At 36.4% G+C, this 19437-nt stretch overlaps 2 protein-coding genes across 6 annotated transcripts in view; one reads left to right on the top strand and one right to left on the bottom strand.

The window, feature by feature from the left end:
• LOC133661768 (N-acyl-aromatic-L-amino acid amidohydrolase (carboxylate-forming) B-like) overlaps positions 1–5941 on the top strand; it is a 14925-nt gene extending 8984 nt beyond the window's left edge. For both annotated transcript variants that reach the window (XM_062065233.1, XM_062065234.1), the window contains 4 exons: positions 1732–1825; positions 1899–2006; positions 2074–2186; positions 5585–5941. In XM_062065233.1, the coding sequence (XP_061921217.1) occupies positions 1732–1825; positions 1899–2006; positions 2074–2186; positions 5585–5824 (555 nt within the window). In that variant the 3' untranslated portion in view covers positions 5825–5941. The remainder of the gene's footprint in view (positions 1–1731; positions 1826–1898; positions 2007–2073; positions 2187–5584) is intronic.
• LOC133661769 (claudin domain-containing protein 1-like) lies at positions 1506–19437 on the bottom strand. Of its 4 annotated transcripts, XR_009827993.1 has the most exons (7): positions 18964–19436; positions 17000–17107; positions 12400–12537; positions 8426–8521; positions 5729–5804; positions 5540–5652; positions 1506–5452 (listed from the first exon to the last, which is right to left on the bottom strand). XR_009827993.1 is itself a non-coding variant. In XM_062065235.1 (4 exons), exons 1-4 carry the CDS (start codon positions 19256–19258, stop codon positions 8301–8303), a joined length of 762 nt encoding a protein of 253 aa, XP_061921219.1. In that variant the 5' UTR covers positions 19259–19436; the 3' UTR covers positions 5949–8300. The 4 variants fall into 4 exon arrangements, 2 of the variants coding, with proteins under 2 accessions (XP_061921219.1, XP_061921220.1); XR_009827992.1 differs by having other exon boundaries at positions 1506–5652; XM_062065235.1 differs by lacking the exons at positions 1506–5452; positions 5540–5652; positions 5729–5804 and having other exon boundaries at positions 5949–8521.

The raw sequence follows: 19437 nt of genomic DNA, 5'->3' as shown, positions 1-19437 counted from the left end.
TCCGGTCGTACCTAACTGACAGGAGTTTTTGTGTAAAAGTAGACAGTTTTATGTCTTCCACAGCTCATCTACCACATGGGGTCCCCCAGGGCTCAATCCTTGGCCCAATTTTATTTGCACTTTACCTCTCCCCCTCGGTTCTGTTTTCAGCAAGTTCTGTATTGCATTTCATTTTTATGCCGATGATTGCCAGATCTACTTTTCCATGGCACAAAATACCAAGGTCCAACGTTTTATTGACTGCCTGCACGACATCAAAGCCTGGCTTCCAGTTAACTTTCTGAGCCTGAATGAAAACAGAACTTATGTTTTTGGTCCAAGTGGCTCTCCCTCCCCCAACGTGGACCTCGGCACTCTGTCCCTGTATCTCAGTGACTGTGTTACAAACCTGGGGGTAAAGTTCGACTCAGATTTTAAGTTTGAAAAACAAAGCAGCAGCGCCGTACAAAACAGCTATTATCAACTACGCCAAATAGCGAAAGTGAAGCCGTTTGTCAGGACATGATCTTGAGAAATTAATCCACGCCTTTATCTCGACTCGTCTTGACTACTGCAATGCCCTGTACGTAGGCATTAGCCAGGCCTCCCTCGCCCGCCTGCAGCTCGTGCAGAACTCTGCTGCTCGTCTGTTAACACAGACCCGCAGGTGTGAGCACATCACCCCTATACTAGCGTCCCTTCACTGGCTCCCTGTGCGTTACCAAATACATTTTAAACTCCTACTATTTGTTTTTAAATGTCTAAACAACCTCGCTCCAACTTATCTCTCCGACCTCCTTCAGCCTTACTGCGCCACCCGCCCCCGATCCTTAAGATCAGCCGATCAGCTGCTATTGACGGACCCTGACACAAGGCTGAAGCTTAGAGGTGACAGAGCTTTCGCCGCTGCTGCTCCCAAGCTCTGGAACGACTTACCTCTAAGTGTTAGACAGGCCTCCTCTCTTCCTGTTTTTAAATCACTCTTAAAAACATACTTTAATTCCATGGCTTTTAACACTGAGTGATCTCCATCCTGCTATGGCGTCCCACAATGCACCTGCTGTGAACCTGTTTTTTATGTTTTATTTATTTTGTATCGTGCTCTGTTTGTGTTGTGTTGTGATTGCTCGTTTCTCTTGTGTTATCTTTTAACCTGCCCGTTGTACAGCACTTTGGCTACCCCTGTGGTAAATTTTAAATGTGCTTTATAAATTAAGTTGATTTGATTTAATTTAAAATGAACTGGAAACTTTGTGCAAAAAATATAAAACAAAGTAGCAAGAAACAGGTCAATAATGAATAAAGCAAAATATGTTCTTGACCAAAAATCTCTCTATATTCTCTACTGCTCACTAGTGTTACCATATCTGAGTTGATGTGTACAAATATGGGGAAACCTCTACAAACGTGCGCTTCATTCACTAATGGGGTAACAAAAAAGATCAATTAGAATAACACATAATGTTGGATATAGAGAACATACAAACACTTTATTGAATCAAAAATATTTAAATTAAATTATTGTGTGTATCATTTTTTCATTTTGGAATGAGGCTGTAACTTAACAAAATAGGGAAAATGTGAAGCGCTGCGAATACTTCCGGATGGACTGTAAGTAGGGGGCCCCCATTTATTTCTATATCAGTTTGGGGCCCTTGGCATGGAAAATGCTGACCCCCGATTTAAAGCTTTTATCAATATTTGGAGTACACATGAATAATAAAAATAGGGTGTTGTACCATGTTGTTCCAGAGAGAGATGCGATATATTCCAGTGAGGTACGTTCATTTCGATGTCTCAGACAAGGATTCCTATTCCCTGGATTCAGTTGGAAAACATGGTTTTGGTAAGTAAGTCTAGAAGGCAATTGCATCTCTAAGTATTATTCATATATTTACGAATGCATATTTATATTGCAGCTTTAGAGATCGGGCCTCAACCACACGGCTTGGTGAGGTCTAACATCTACTCAGCCATGAAAGAAGGTCTCCAGCACATTCTCAACTGGGTGCGGCTCTTCAACTCAGGTATTTACTTAAAAAAACAGTTTGCATATCAAATAATAAAAACGCTCTTCTTTTTCTGTGCTTGTAGGTGTTGTTTTCAATGGCGGATCGGTGGATGTGTTCACCACGGTTGGACACGTGGACTATCCAAGAGATGAGGACACGCACAACATCACCGCAGCCATTCATCCTCAACTCCAGGTATATAAAACTCGCAACAGTTGAAAAAGTCTGGAACATTCTCCTTATGATAAAATTGGTAGGATATGTCCCTTGAAACATTATATTTTTAAACCATATGCTATTACAGAATGGGTAAGAATGGAGAATAAAACTCAATGAATTCTGCCTGGTACCAAGTGTCCATCTATATTGTTTGACGTAATAGTTTGTATTACTGTAGTTTTTCTGATATTGCCTAGCGAATGCTTGATTTTCTCCACTGTACTTAATCTCCCATCAAATAACTAACAAAAGTAAACACAGATTACATTCATGACATCAGCTCTTCTCTTATTTCCGTCCGAATATATGTAGTTATTTAGCAAAAAAGTGTTACCTATAGTTGTTTATTGTCACAAAATACTACATTATAGCAAGAAAAAGACAACTTTTTAATAGTATTAACTTTATTATTATTAAAAAAATCTGACTTTATTCTTGTAAGATTACAACTTTATTAAATAAAAGTACCGTATATTCCGCACTATAAGGCGTACCCTCAATGAATGGCATATTTTAAAACTTTGTTCATATATAAGGCGCACCGCATTATAAGGCGCATAGAATAGACGCTGCAGTAGAGGCTGGGGTTACGTTATGCATCCATTAGATGGAGCTGCGCTAAAGGGAATGTCAACAAAACAGTCAGATAGGTCAGTCAAACTTTATTAATAGATTACAAACCAGCGTTCTGACAACTCTGTTCACTACCAAAATGAATAAACAGCTGTTTTATTTTCCCCGAGGTAAAGTCAGTGACGTGGTGTTTTGTTTATCTTTTAACAACAGCAAGGTATAACATGTAGTGCAACATTTATATCACATAGTGGAGGGGAACTTTGCCCTGATTCAATAAACACGTAAAAAACAGTGATACTGTTACGGTAAATCAAACGTTAGTGCAATCACAATATAGTAACACTCGAAATAGTGCAGAGCAATAACAATATATCAATAACTCAACGTTGCTCAAACGTTAATGTCACACAACACAACACACCAAATAAACATGTAAAGCTCACTTTATGAAGTTATTCCTCATCCACGAATCCCTCGAATTCTTCTTCATCAGTGTCCGAATTAAACAGTTGGGCGAGTACGGCGTCGAAGTCGTCATTAATCGAGTCAGTGTTGCTGCTGTTGTCTAGCGGTTCAGTGACAATGTTAAATTCTCTCGCTGCTGCTCTATTTCCGTGTTCTACTGCGTGACTGATCGTCTTAAGTTTAAACTCTGCGTCGTAAGCGTGTCTCTTAATAGGAGTCATTTTGGGGTCTTTACATAAACAAACAAATGGAAATGAAACGGCACGCCTCGCGCAGTCATATATCCCAGCATGCACCGCGCGCTTCTTCTACGGGGGAAAATTAAGACGGGGGAAAATGAAGTCAGCGGCTGCTTACTGTAGTTGCGATTGATTGATTGAACATTTTACCTGTTGGAGGCTCAATATTGGTCCATATATAAGGCGCACCGGATTATAAGGCGCACTGTCAGCTTTTGACAAAATTGGAGGTTTTTAGGTGCGCCTTATAGTGCGGAAAATACGGTACTAATGCAGTATTCCTTTTTAAAAAAGTGTCTTTATTGTGAGTTTCTTATTTACTTAGTACAACTATTCTCATAGATTAACAGTTTTACAAATACATACAAATAAGACTCGTAATATTTATTTTGTTCTAAAAACAAAGTCTGAATTTAATGTGTTAAGATTTATACTCAACTTCAGGTACAAAGTTATTTATCTTTGAAAAATCTGACTATATTCCGTTAATATTACATACTAATTCTGGTCATGTTACAATTTGATATTGAACAATTATGATTTTTTTTCTAGAAATGTAATTATTCTCGTAAGATTACAATTTATTAAACATAAAAATAATCTTTTGGCAAAAAAAAATACTATTTGCATACGGTAATCGCATTTGTACAGTGTTAGCGTTAACGCAATTTTTGTGTCTTTTTACGCATTGAAATCAGAAAGGAGATTTCAGAAGCCGGCGCGCAAGCCGAACGCGGATTTTTTTTTTTACCACCCAGTTTGCTTGTTTTATTTTATTTTATCGATTATCGCTTTCCACTGGTGTTTTGCTTTGTTTATATTTGCCGGGTCAAATTTCCGTCCCCGTTTATTGCGTTTTTATTGGTCGTAAATTTTGATTCGCCGAAAGTTTTATCAATGACAAATACTGCCAATTTTACCGCGAGGGGCTGTCAAAACAAAGTCTTCATGGTAAACACTAAGGTGAATGTAAAGTCAACCTTTTTAACTTCATCTATGTGTCCAGTAAATGAGTTGTTTTAGCCTTTGTGAGTCCATGGAAACTTAACTTTTATCTCCCGCTGAAGCGACATCGTTCGAGGATGGAGACAGGCTATCTGTTAGCTTCAAGCTTACCAGCACCCGACCAGACTCCTCCACCCCAAAAACATACTTTGCAGGTCAACAAACGGGGCAAATATGTGCCTTTTGAAGTGTTAATGTGCAAGTAGTGTTCAAAAGTAGTCTCTTGGAGAAGTGGCTGACAAGTTAGCAAGAGTCTCTCAAATCGCTGACAGTGAGGTCATCACCGTCATTGTTTACTGAAGCAGAGATGCTGACTGTGCGTTATGATAAACGCGCATGCGTCGCCAGGCTCTGCTTTTTATCAATAGACTTATCAGATTTAATTTTTTTTATTATCTTTAGCAGGGATGTCAAAAGTGTGGCCCGGAGGCCATTTGTGGCCCACAGCTAATGTTTTAAAGGCCCACGGCACATTTTTAAAATACTATTAAAATAAACAAAAACATAACAAAAGTGGAATAAAAAAGCTTACAGGTGAAATGTAATTTAAAAAAAGTTGCAATGTTGACCAATAAACAAAGCTGTTTTTTTTCTTTAAAACTGTCATTGCTCAAAACATAATACTGAATCAAAATCAATGTTTTCATGAATTATTGACCTATCCAGGGCTCCTGTTACGTCACATCAAATATTACACTTTGAAAAATATTTTATATGGAAGATTTTGCATATTTTTTGTGTTTGCCATAAAAGACATAGTTTTTTTGACAAAAAGGGCAGAAAACAAAAAAACAACATTAAAAAACAAATAACCTTAGAAATGACGGATAGATTGGAAGTTGATGTAGACTCTAGAGATTTAAGCGTATTTAAGCATTCTGCTGCCGTTTTGCTTCCAGTGGAAATCTGGGGTTGTACTCTCCCAGTCTTTATTGTGCTGTAGTAGCTCTCAGTCACCTGTTGGATAAAGCAGACACTTGCTGTCCTCTATTGTTTTTTCGGGGGCTCACACTTTTTAAGCTTTTCAAAAGCGGAAGAACGCACATAAAACTTAACAGGAACCCTGGACCCAACCTGTCTGCTCCACAGGACAGAGACTTCTGCCTCCTTCATCCTGGAGACCCCCTCTTCCAGACGTTCTCAGGCCAAACTGTGAGCTACAAAGGCAGCAAAGCTCTTCACCCGTTCTTTATCAACGAATGTGCTTATTATGAAAAGGGTGTCGCTCTCTACCTCGCAACCAAGCGCACTTTCACCATCCCAGCGGTCCGGGTACACAAAGAAGACCATCAAGATGTGAGATTCCCATCTGAAGAAGAGGAAGAATGATGCCTGTAAATAATCCCAATAATAGAAAAATAAAGCTTTCCTTTTATGTAGCCTAGCATGACGACTTCTTGCTGCACTCATTCTTCTCTCGGAAAAAAAATACAAATAAACACGCATACTAACGTTAATATTTCAGCAGACTTTATTTTCTTAATCATCCTTGCGGTGCCCCGTAGAGAGTGCCACCCTAGGCAATTGTCCATGTGATATGACAAGAATATTGCATGAAATATAGTCATTCCCTACTAAATTAAGAATATATTTAGAAATAATTTAAGTGTAAGCATGACAAGCTATATCTTTAACGCGATAATATGGCCTTTCATTTACATTCATTATGCTCAACATTAAAATACAGTTGCATTATTTTCTTGTAACGTTTCTACAAATTCACGTATTGCAAAACAAAACAAAAAATCCATAAATAGATAAATGTGAAGAACACAAAGCACAACCATGTAAAATACTATAAATGGAAACATTTCCAAATTGTAAAAAAAGACAAAACAAATAGACTGGCTAAAACGTAAATACATACCAACTTAGTTTACAAGATAACATATATATACAGTAACTCAATATTTAGCAGTATTAGGGCCACCCTGAAAGGACAAAAACAAATTGTACAATAATGAAGATACATGTCGTAATGTAATGAGAATAAAGTTGAAAAATGCCCTCCTTAAAAATTGTAAGCTTAACACAATGTAGTCGTATTTTTACAAAATAAAACACATTTTTAATGAAAGTGAAATATCAAATCAGTAAAAAATGTACAATAGTACGGCCAGATTTTTTCGTGGAAATTGGCAATGTTATAAAATCCTACCATAATAAATATTACGACAAATGATTTTACAAGAAAGAAAGATATAATCTTACTAAAAAAACATTGCAGTGGAAAGAGAATTACATTGTTTTTAGAAGATCCTAGAGAAATAAATCAAAATATCAGAATAAATATGCACAATGTTATGAAAATAAAATCCACATTTTTTAAAATTAAAATGGTACTTTTAAAAATGAAATACTACAGAAGTCTTATCATGTTCTTATTCTCCTAAAAATCTGACTTTATTCTAATAAGATTTTAATCTTGTAGTACTACTTTTTTTTTTTTTACTACTTTGCGTCCTTTTTCTCACATTTAAAAAAATAAAACTTTATTCATTGTTATAACTTTTTACATATAACTTCTCCCAAAAAATAGTATTTTATTTTTGTTATATAACGTATATATTCTCATTTTAATTGAAAATAGGATTTTATTCTTAGTTTACTTCTTTTTTCTCAGAAAATAAGATTTATTCTTGTCATGGTACCGTACTTATTTTTTCCCGTATTATAACTTTTAAAACTACTTTATTCTTGTTATATCACCACTTTTTTCATCAAAAATTATGACTTAAGGATTCTTTATAAATTTTTTCATACATGTAAGACTTCTTTCTCTCTCCTATACTCTAGAGCAGTGGTCCCCAACCTTTTTGTAGCTGCGGACCAGTCAACGCTTGAAAATTTGTCCCACGGACCGGGGGGGTATGGTTTTGTTTTTTTTCAATCATGTGTGCTTACGGACTGTATCCCTGCAGACTGTATTGATCTATATTGATATATAATGTAGGAACCAGAAATATTAATAACAGAAAAAAAACAACCCTTTTGTGCGAATAAGTGTAAATGGGGGGGGGAGGTTTTTTGGGTTGGATGCACTAATTGTAAGTGTATTTTGTGTTTTTTATGTTGATTTAATGAAAAAAAAAAAATATTTTATTGTATTTATTTTTTATTTCTTGTGCGGCCCGGTACCAATCGATCCATGGCCCCGGTGGTTGGGGACCCATGCTCTAGAGCATGGGTCCCCAAACTACGGCCGGATACGGCCCGCCAGCGTCCAAAATCCGGCCCGCGGGAAGTCCCTAATTTAAATTAAAAAAAAGTGTAATTAATTTTTACAATCTGTCCTTTCTAATTCATTTTCTACTGCTTTTTCTTGTGAATTTTTTTTTGGTAATATTTCTGGCGATTAATACGAAATATTTCTTCAAAGTTTTATTTCCATAAAACTCAGATGTTTTTGTTGTAAAAATATGACTTTTTAACTACAATTCTAGTAAAAAATGCTTCTGGTTATCAAACAAATTTATTGTTAGCATCTACTTTTTCCAGTGTGGCCCTATAATAAGAGTTAAAAAAAATGTTTTCACTCACTATCACCTAGAGGATTTATGTGGAACTACAAGATGCGACAGCTTACTGTTTAACCAAATGAAAGCTGCTCTATTTAGATTTAAATTCCAAATATTATTTTTATTTTAATGTCCCTAATGTATTGTCCAGTGGTTAGCGTTCCATTATCCCTGAAGAGATGCATGGTAATCTGTCAGAGGTCATGGATTAACCCACATCCCCGCTATAGCATCATAATCTTTGAAGTCAAGTAAAACAATCAAGTGCGCTTTGGGGAGGTGGGGCTTTAGGCCACGCGGTAGGCGCTCATGCGATAGTAGGTGCGACTGTGGCTGCGTGCTGCCCACACCAGCAGTGCGGCTGCCATCATGTGGAGCGGTGAGGACATGAGCGCCAAGTACAAGGACCAACCCAGTGAGCCGTCCACCTTGTCGGGAAGAACCGAGACCCTGTGAAGGAGGTCCATCCCCGCTAGGTAGCAACACACTGTGGCTAAGGAGCAAAGACCTGCAGGGGAATAACACAGACATCCCATTTTTGGTCACATTTTAAAATACGGGTTAACATAAAAATAGAATAAACTTGACTTTATGACAAAATTTCAGTCCAAATGCCGTTTGAAGTACGATCATATGATGGACAAAATATTAGTATTGCCATACTGTATATCGCAGTATTTCTACACCATCGGTTAACCTTTAAGTTTTATAAACTTAAAAGGTGTAATTTTTTTCTGAACATTTTTTGCTGAAAAAACATCTTGAACTGGTATAATAGTAAAAACAGCAAAACATGGAGATGTCATCCAAATGCAAGTTTCCAGTTACTAGAGGCACATTTAGTATAGTATGAATCACGAAAGGGTTTATTTCAGTGCTATTCAACTCGTGGCCATATCCAGCCCAGGAATGACATCATACTGGCCCCCGAGTGCAGTTGAAAACCTGGAAGCCATTTTTGCAGCAAATTCTTAAAAACACTAAATGCTCCTGTTGTGTGGAGAGGAGGAACTTGGACCACTGTAAACACATTGGCATATCCTTGCATTGACATTTTAACTTTGCAAGTAAACGGAACACTGAGGTCCAGATTTGTTATTTACATAATTGAGGCGCTCCTCAGGGCATGCCTTAAAGTCCTATTTTTTTTGCAATTACTATTTATTTTTGTGATGTGATTTTGTTGCTGTAGATTGGTTACTTCAGATGCAGTCAGTAATAATTTGTTCAACTTCTTTAGTTATACTGGTGGTGTTCCTCAAGGTTCCATTTTATGTCCTCTCTTTTTCATCATTTTTGCTATTCAACTGGTGGTGCGGAGTTCAGTTAAAAAAACTGAAATGTGGCCCCCACAACAATTTAGTTGAATATTCCTGCTTTATTTAGTTCAGCCTTGCGTAATGAATTTCATTAAAGGGGTCATATTTAGATTGTTTCCCTACATTTAAAACACTTTCTTGTGGTCTACGTAACATGTAATGGTAGTTCTTTGATCAACATTTTTCATAGATTAGATTTTATAGACCATCTTCAGCCATGTTGTAGTTTTTAGCTCTTTTTTCTTTATTTTTTTTATGGGTAAACTTAGCCGGATGTGTTATTTTAGCCAGACATCAGAATGCATGTGTCGATATTGTTGACACCCACCTTTTAATTGCAGAAAGTCGACCATCTGTTATGCTGTGCCATGTTGAAGCGCCAAAATCTCGCATCACTGGCATAAATATTCATGTAATGGGGAGCCCAGACACATTGTTTGTGTTTTTTCTGCTCCAAATCTTCAATCTTTTACATAATTGACAAAATAACATGATCCTTTTCATCATTTCGCTTCATTAGGATATCCATTTTTCCTTTCGTTTTATCCATTTGTTTGCGAACCACTTGCTTGATGTGTTTTGCTAAGTATTTGCTGTCTTCGTGCTGGTTCTCTTATTTCGTTCAACATTATCGTTACTTCTCGGGGGCTATATGCATGATGGCTGTTTTCCATGTCCTCCTCCACTGCATACGCTGCAGCTGAAGACTTTTTTTCTGCCTATTTTGTTGGTGGCCAAAAAGTTTAAGGTTCGGACGTTTTCAACCATTAACTTGATTGCTCGTGATCGTAACTCCTTATTTTTCTTTGACAAGTTAGATACTCAGGCCAGACTGTATTTAAGCCAGTAGTGTCAGCAAACAAATCTGTAATCGTGGTCCAGATCTTTTTTCGGGAAAAGTGACAAAATAGTCCGAAAGGTATGAATTAGTGCAGAGCTCTTTTCAGTCCATCCGTCTTCACAGGAAATGACGACAATACTAATTTTGGTAACTAGGGGTGTCCCGATACAACTTTTTCAATTTCGATACGATCCTGATATTGGAGCTGTAGGTATCCGCTGATACAGATATAAATCCGATAGATATCAGCACAAATAATGTTAGAAATGGCTTGATCAAGTGAAATTACTCAGAACAATGTTAGGTGTAAAAAATGGTTCATTAGGACAAGTTTGTTAGTGGATACTTTCTAATAAGGCTCTGCCTTGGAGACTTTTTGTATATCTATAATATGCAACTATAATTATTTTATATTTATTTTGACAATGTGGTGTTTCAGACTGCAATATTGTTCAATTAAGGACACTTATTACGTATGTCTAGTTTGTGTTCTATTGTGTGCTTAGCTGCTGTGTATCTGCTTGCTCCTATAGCCTACCATGTTTACCTTTTATAATTTACTTCTGTAAAATACAAGAAGATACCTTGTGTGCTTATAGGTTGTATTCACCTGATGTCATGTTTGGCTCCTTAACTATGCGAGGCTCGAAGTGGTGGGCCAGCAAGCTTCTGTTGTCAGAGCGTACTGGGTGGCATTTTGTCTTTCTCGAAGAAAAATGCCCAATGCTTGCATTTTTTTAAACCGTTGGAACCGTTAAAATCGCGAAAAGGATAAGTGTCTTCAGAGTTCCTCAAGAGGTAATCATGAAGGGCAAAAGATGTCAAGATTTTACGAAAGACGACGAGAAAAGTGGCATGCACTCCAGTCCAGGAAGGCAGAGTCGGAAAACGCACAAAGAATGCAGTGTTCACTAAGTTAAATGTTTTTTGATATACTTTTAATGTCTAGTATTACCCATTGAAGTACCGTATTATCCTTATAGTATTTCTCATTTATCTTGTTTCGGAGTTCTTAAAATGCATTTTTGCTAAGAGTGTTTGGTAAACACCAACTTGCCGAGTCTAAATAAAAGAAAGCAAATGTGAGCAAAACCTAAAAGTGTTGTGCTTTTACCAAAGACAGCAATCATAAATGAAGCTTTCAGCACATACACAACATTGACATCTATAGTTATATTTGAGTAAAAACGGGTTAAAACATGCATACTAGTAACGGCACGTGCAACAGCAACAAACATGGCTGTAGACGTCAAGTTTAATCATGAAATGCAACCTTACCCGAGCAAAAACAATGCATATTTATCTGGGAGAGTCTTGATACCCATTTCCTTGACCCAGTCACACACAAAGAAGTTTTGCTTTTCCAAGTTTTCATCAGTTTTGTCATGTAGAAACAGATAGTTGACGAGACCGACCGATAATCCTTGGGATCACTCGACAAATCTTTTTTATTAGATAACGTATAGGGATAGATTCCATTGCATAGTTTGATTTTGTTTGCTTGTATCTGCTTTTAGTGGTAAGAGGCTCCTTGTGTACTCAGGTAGTTTGCACTCTGTTTGCTGCACATTAGCCATGTTGGTTTGGTGGCCCACCACTTTGTTTACTTCCGATCAAAAGTCACGTGACTGAATACAACCTATTGAAGGATATTTTTATGTTAACTGGCTGTCCAGCTTTGCACAAGTAAACGCGCTGCAGGCTGCTTGAATTGTAGCTTATATCAGATATTTCACATTCAGGTCGATATACGGTTTTTGGATGTTTTTTTAGAGTGCTTTATGGCCGCAATAGATTACTCCAATTCGCTGCATTATTAGCCACCTCGTACTTGCTGTATTTTACAAATTAAAATTCATTTAAAAAAAAAAAAACAGGTAGGCAACATTCCAAAAAAAGTGCTGCTACCCTTTAAGTTGAGTTGTATTTTTTAACATTGTTATTAAATCCCCAGTCTGAAAAACTGTTATCCACTGTTAAAAGTAGAACGAAAAAAACAAATTATTTTTGCGTGCATATTTTTTGCCTAACGTTTTGGTTTAAAAAAAGAATGTCAACCAATGTAATAGTAACAATAAAACATGTTTGTTCATTCTTCAATGCTATCTGAGCTAAACTCTGGTGTGACGCATGATGTTTAACTTAATCCAACCAGAACCTAAAAAATTCGACCGGTATGACTTTTCTACTCTGTTAAACATATACTGGTAATGATAGGTAGTTTACCCGTCAGCAGATGAAGTACACCGATGGCAAGTGTTGGGGCGAGACTTTGACACAGGCAGGCGAAGAAGCCGATCAGGCCTGACAAGACTTCTAATCCCAGAGACACGAGTGGGAGAAGGAACTGGAATCTCCACAGGTCTACCGAAAACATATAGAAAGGTGAGAATCATTAAATGCTTATATATATATATATATATATATATATATATATATATATATATATATATATATATATATATATATATATATATCAAATCGATTCGAATTCGAATCACGATTCTCACGTTGTGCGATTCAGAATCGATTCTCATTTTAAAAAAATCGATTTAAAAAAAAAAATTTTTTTTTTTTTTTTTTAAATTAATCAATCCAACAAAACAATACACAGCAATACCATAACAATGCAATCCAATTCCAAAACCAAACCCGACCCAGCAACACTCAGAACTGCAATAAACAGAGCAATTGAGAGGAGACACAAACACGACACAGAACAAACCAAAAGTAGTGAAACAAAAATGAATATTATCAACAACAGTATCAATATTAGTTACAATTTCAACATAGCAGTGATTAAAAATCCCTCATTGACATTATCATTAGACATTTATAAAAAAATTAAAAAAAAAAGAACAATAGTGTCACAGTGGCTTACACTTGCATCACATCTCATAAGCTTGACAACACACTGTGTCCAATATTTTCACAAAGATAAAATAAGTCATATTTTTGGTTCATTTAATAGTTAAAACAAATGTACATTATTGCAATCAGTTGATAAAACATTGTCCTTTACAATTATAAAAGCTTTTTACAAAAATCTACTACTCTGCTTGCATGTCAGCAGACTGGGGTAGATCCTGCTGAAATCCTATGTATTGAATGAATAGAGAATCCTTTTGAATCTTGGCAAAAATCTTAGCCACACGATTATCAAATGTAATAGGAAAATTAATTCATACTGACCAAACTGGCTTCATGGAAGGTCGACAATCTTCAGACAATACAAGGAAATTGTTTAATGTTATTTACTATGCTAGAAGTCTCCCTTATCCCACAGCAGAATGTACTGTTGATGCGGAGAAGGCATTCGACCGCATAAACTGGTCATTTATGTTTTGCACATTACGTAAATTTGGATTTGGAGATAATTTTATACAATGGATTAAGATGCTTTATACAAGGCCCATGGCATCAGTCAAAACCAATAATCATATTTCAGAACCTTTTTCATTAAAAAGAGGAGTAAAACAGGGATGTCCTGCATCTGTATTATTATTTAATTTGGTTATTGAACCCTTAGCTGCAAAAATAAGAAGTGAAAATAATATTCATGTTATAAAAATTGGCTCTCAGTATAATAAGCTATCCATGTATTGTGACGACATAATTCTCTACCTGTCACATGTTAACTCCTCTCTACACTATATCAATAATGACATCACTGAATATGGCTGTTTATCAGGGTATAAAGTCAATTGGGACAAATGTGAAATATTACCCCTTAACACTGCAAGAAATCACAGGTTCAGAACTCCAAAATTGGGTTTGGTTTTGAAATTGTATTGCATTATTATGGTATTGTTGTGTATTGTTTTCATTTTTAAAAAAATAAAAAAATCGTTTTTGAATCGAGAATCGTGTTGAATTGAAAAAAAAAAAATCGATTTTGAATTGAATCGTGACCCCAAGAATCGAATCGAATCGTGGGACACCCAAAGATTCCCAGCCCTAATATATATATATATATATATATATATATATATATATATATATATATATATATATATATATATATATATATATATATATATATATATATATATATATATATGTATATATATATATGTATATATATGTATATATATGTATATATATATATGTATATATATGTATATATATATATGTATATATATGTATGTATATATATATATATATATATATATATATATATATATATATAATCACATGGACAAAGATAAAGCTGTGGTCAGATGAAACAAAAATTTAGCTGTTTAGCCACAATACCCAGCAATATGTTTGGAGGAGAAAGGTGAGGCCTTTAATCCCAGGAACACCACCCTACCGTCAAGCATGGTGGTGGTAGTATTATGCTCTGGGCTTGTTTTGCTGCAAATGGAACTGGTGCTTTACAGAGAGTAAATGGGACAATGAAAAAGGAGGATTACCTCCAAATTCTTCAGGACAACCTAAAATAATCAGCCCAGAGGTTGGGTCTTGGGCGCAGTTGGGTGTTCCAACAGGACAATGACCCCAAACACACGTCAAAAGTGGTATAGGAATGGCTAAATCAGGCTAGAATCAAAGTTTTAGAATGGCCTTCCCAAAGTCCTGACTTAAACATGTGGACAATTCTGAAGAAACAAGTCCATGTCTGAAAACCAACAAATTTAGCTGAACTGCACCAATTTTGTCAAGAGGAGTGGTCAAAAATTCAACCAGAAGCTTGTGGATGACTACCAAAAGCGCCTTATTGCAGTGAAACTTGCCAAGGGACATGTAACCAAATATTAACATTGCTGTATGTATACTTTTGACCCAGCAGATTTGGTCCCATTTTCAGTAGACTCATAATAAATTCATAAAAGAACCAAACTTCATGAATGTTTTTTGTGACGAACAAGTATGTGCTCCAATCACTCTATCACAAAAAAATAAGAGTTGTACAAATGATTGGAAACTCAAGACAGCCATGACAGTATGTTCTTTACAAGTGTATGTAAACTTTTGACCACGACTCTATGTATATATGTATTTATATATATATATGTGTGTATGTATGTATATATATATATATATATATATATATATATATATATATACAGTGTTGGGACTAACGCGTTACAAACTATTGCGTTACTGTAACGCCGTTAGTTTCGGCGGTAACTAGTAATCTAACGCGTTATTTTTTATATTCAGTAACTCAGTTACCGTTACTACATGATGCGTTACTGCGTTATTTTACGTTATTTTTTATGTAGTATCGGCTAGAAACTGAAGATCTGAGTGTGTTTTGTGGCAGCGCTGCGGTGGAAAAGAAAGGGCGTACGTGCTTTGTGTGGGTGGGGGCGGGGGGGACTCCCATACCGTAGTTGAGGAGCGCAGGGGAGACGTTCCTTCGGGGCTAACAACTTTCACTTTACCCGGAAGTGGTCTTTACAGCTGAGGGTGAATGACGAGGCCGGCGGTTTGTTGCAACTTTGTGACTTTATTGGACGCAGCCCTCCAGCAAGCTAGAGAGAGCACCTGCAAGCACTCACTGTCGCCGGTCGCTCACTTCTCTCACCCACTCACTCACTGACGTCCCTCACCCACATGCTGTCATATCTTAAAGGGCCACACACACACACACACACATAAACGCTACTATCATAACAACTAACAAGACATCAAGGCGAAGCCAAGAGTCGATTTTTTTAACAAGGAGAAATTCTCAATACTTTTCTTTTGTCGAGCACAAAGAAAATAACATTTTAGTTAAATGTAAGTTGTGTCTTGGATCAAATATCCTATCTACTTCAAGTTCAAGTTAAAGGGCCATTATGTTGCAGCTATTTAAAATAGTTTTGTCAATTTGTTCTGGCCTGAAATAAATTGGCCTTTGAAACATATCTTTGTCTTTGTGTGTTGTATGTAGACCACATTGTTTGTGTGTTGTATGTAGACCACATTGTTTGTGTGTTTTATGTAGACCACATTGTTTGTGTGTTGTATGTAGACCACATTGCTTAGCAGAGTTCAGTGATGCAAATGCATGTCAAGTTGATCAACACATTGTATTATTCTCCAGTGCAATAACAGTACTGAAATGAAGGCTAAAGGGCATTAATGGGAGCTTTTAAAAAAGAAAAGAAAAAAATAAGTAACTAAATAGTTACTTTTCAAAGTAACGCATTACTTTTTGGTGTAAGTAACTGAGTTACTTTTGAAATGAAGTAACTAGTAACTATAACTCATTACTGGTTTTCAGTAACTAACCCAACACTGTATATATATATGAATATGTATATATATATATATATATATATATATATATACACATACATATATATTAATATATATATATATATATACATATATACACACACATATATATACACATATATATATATATGTATACATATATATTATATATATATATGTGTGTATGTATATATATATATATGTGTGTGTGTATATATATGTGTGTGTGTGTATATATATGTATGTGTGTGTATATATATGTATGTGTGTGTATATATATGTATACAAGTGTATATATATGTGTGTATGTATGTTACTGCCACCTGTTGAGTTCACAAAGCTCAAGAAAACTGGCCATTGCCCTATTAAAAATACATTTAGGCCCTCCCCAGTCGTGGCCATGCACATTGAACAAATTACTAAAATAGGATTTTTTTTATTCAAATAAACAAATACATACATTTTTATACTAAATATTTAAATAAAATAAAAATCTAATTTTTTTCTATAATATATATTTTTTTTAAATAAAAAAGCATGCTGTAAATTTACTAAAAATGCTGCTTTTTAAATGGCCTGATAGGCAGGCATGATATACAAGTAAAACATTGCTTACATGTTCGCAGCAAGTCCTCTCCACTGTTGTGGTTCCCTGGTTCTTTATATTTTGGGGTGAGTTGTTGCTGCACAGTAAAGCTCCTGCACTCTAGCATCATCTTGGCACCTAAAGAGAAATAGTCTCATAATATTGTGTCATCTTTTTTTATTCTATTATGCCCTACATTTGAAAAAAAAAGTGATTTCATGTTGACATGAAGCGCATTTGTACAATGGTAAGGATGAATAATAATAAGGCAGTTAGACCTAATGACATACCTGTGGATGTATGGACATGTTTAGGTAAGACAGGAGTGTAATGTCGAGCAAATTGCTGGATAATATCTTAAAGGATGCCTGAGGGACAATGTATTATTAGTGCTTATCTTTGAGAACAAGCGTGACTTTGGCAAGTACAAGGGGCTTACAGCCGGTGATGAATGACAGAGGAAGGTGCAATGTGTGAGGCCAAAATTAGAAGATTATGTAGCTTTTGGGGGGAAAACATGTACAATAATGTAATAGAAATGTGTAGGGGGGTGTATGGTGTGTGGTCATTAAATGTGTATTCTAATATATGTTCTTCACAGAAAATGAGCCAAAGTCAGTGAGTCTCAGTTTGAAAAATAATTAATTGTATCATTTTTCTTTTAACAAAAAATGAAAACGGGTCCCACAGGCCCGAACACCACACAAGGGTTAAAATGAATTCAAAGAGAGACCTCACGATAGAGACCTGCAACATAAAAAGCTTCTCAAAAGAGAAAGCCAGCAACATAGCTGAGCTACAAGTGGACATCATTTGCTTGCAAGAAACCCACCGAAACTCTTGCCCACCTGCAAGCACTCGAGCCTACTGTATGTCTACTGCAGGGGTGTCCAAAGTGCGGCCCGGGGGCCATTTGCGGCCCGCAGCTAATTGTTTACCGGCCCGCCACACATTCTGGAAATGCTATTGCAAACATTTTTAAATAATTTAAAAAAGTGGAATGAGGTGAAATCTCACGAGAGAAAGTTGCAATGTTGATACAAAGCTGCCATGCAGGCTGTTTTTCTTTTGTCTTTATTTTTCTTTTTTTGCTATTGCTCCCAAAAAAATTTGTTTTTCAAAAATGAATGTTATAATGAATTATTGGCCTATTCAAGGCTCCAATTACTTAAAATATTTCACTTTAAAATGTTTTTATGGAAAATATTGCATATGTGGTTGCGGTATAAAAACGTTTTCTTTGACAAAAGAGCATACAACAACCAAAATAATAGTTCAAACATAAAATCTACAGATATATCTGAGGTTGATCTCGTAACTTAAGTGTTGAAAGTAAAACAAATAATAATAAAATTGTATCACTTTGGGTGGGGGACCTTTTAGATCCCAAAGATATTTAGTGGGATTTTATTTATCTTTTCACTGTGACTGATTACTCAGAAATAATAATAAATTTAAATCAATGGTGTCCTGCATTATTGATCTTTTGAGGAATCCAATTACTTCACATCAAACATTGCTTTCTGAATGTTTTGGGCTGTGGGGGAAATACTGCATATTTCAGTTTTACTATGAAAAACAAATTTGTCTGACAGAAAAGGCATAAAACCTTTTTTTTTTTTTTTTTAATTTATATCAACCTGAAGTTGATATAGAGATTTACTGTAAGCGTTACATTAAAAATTAAAATAATAATTTGACTTATTTTTTGACATGTTAATGACGGAGACTTATGGTACCGGGAGCCATAAAGGTAAAAACAAAACAAAAAAATCCATATATTTTGTTATGGTTTGAAAATGAAAAATTTCAAAGCGGCCCCCTCATGCTTTAATTTTTCCGTGTGCGGCCTTTAGTGGAAAAAGATTGGACACCCCTGGTCTACTGTCTCCAAATTTCAGACAACATCGCCATCTGCTGGTGAATGTATCTCCCGTAAACCCTCTAATCCCTTAGGCGCGCTCCCGATTCGACCCATCCCTTATGTGCTGTACCTGCATCCTTGTACCAATGAGGGGTGTCGGGGACGAGCACGCAGCGCCACCACAGGCCCACGGTGCCGTTGAGCCTAAACAAGGCGTCGCTGCACGTCTTCTCGTCCAGCTCTGCGTCCATGGCGAACTCGTCGTAGAGAGAACGTAGCTCGCTCACGTTGGCCTCCCCGCGCACCGTGGGGCTGCTGTACGCGTACCAGTGCTGCGTGCCCACGGCCACCGAGAGGTAGACGGTGGCGAGGATGCTGAGCACGCAGGCGATCACCAGAGCGGTGTTGTAGCGGTTGTCCACCATCGTTGATTCATATGGAACACACAAATATCCCTCCGCGATGACGCACTAATTCATCTCTGAGTGAGTCCCAGCAAGCAGCTCTGAAGCTCTGCTGCCATCTGCACTCCCTTGTACCACTTCCACGCTCGCAGATGGTGGTCCACTCTCTCACACGCACACGCACACGCACGCACACACAC

This window comes from Entelurus aequoreus, linkage group LG12 (genome assembly GCF_033978785.1).
Source record: "Entelurus aequoreus isolate RoL-2023_Sb linkage group LG12, RoL_Eaeq_v1.1, whole genome shotgun sequence".
NCBI classification, from domain to species: domain Eukaryota; kingdom Metazoa; phylum Chordata; class Actinopteri; order Syngnathiformes; family Syngnathidae; genus Entelurus; species Entelurus aequoreus.
This window is presented reverse-complemented; position numbering and strand designations above follow the sequence as displayed.

Excerpts from the sequence above, each read along its gene's own strand:
- LOC133661769 (XM_062065235.1), bottom strand. The coding sequence starts at position 19,258 with ATGGTGGACAACCGCTACAACACCGCTCTGGTGATCGCCTGCGTGCTC. Across the intron at positions 12,538-16,999 it reads AGAGGACTTGCTGCGAACAT|ACCTGTGGAGATTCCAGTTC; the intron begins GTAAGCAATGTT and ends TGTTTTCGGTAG. Across the intron at positions 8,522-12,399 it reads TGTACTTCATCTGCTGACGG|GTCTTTGCTCCTTAGCCACA; the intron begins GTAAACTACCTA and ends ATTCCCCTGCAG.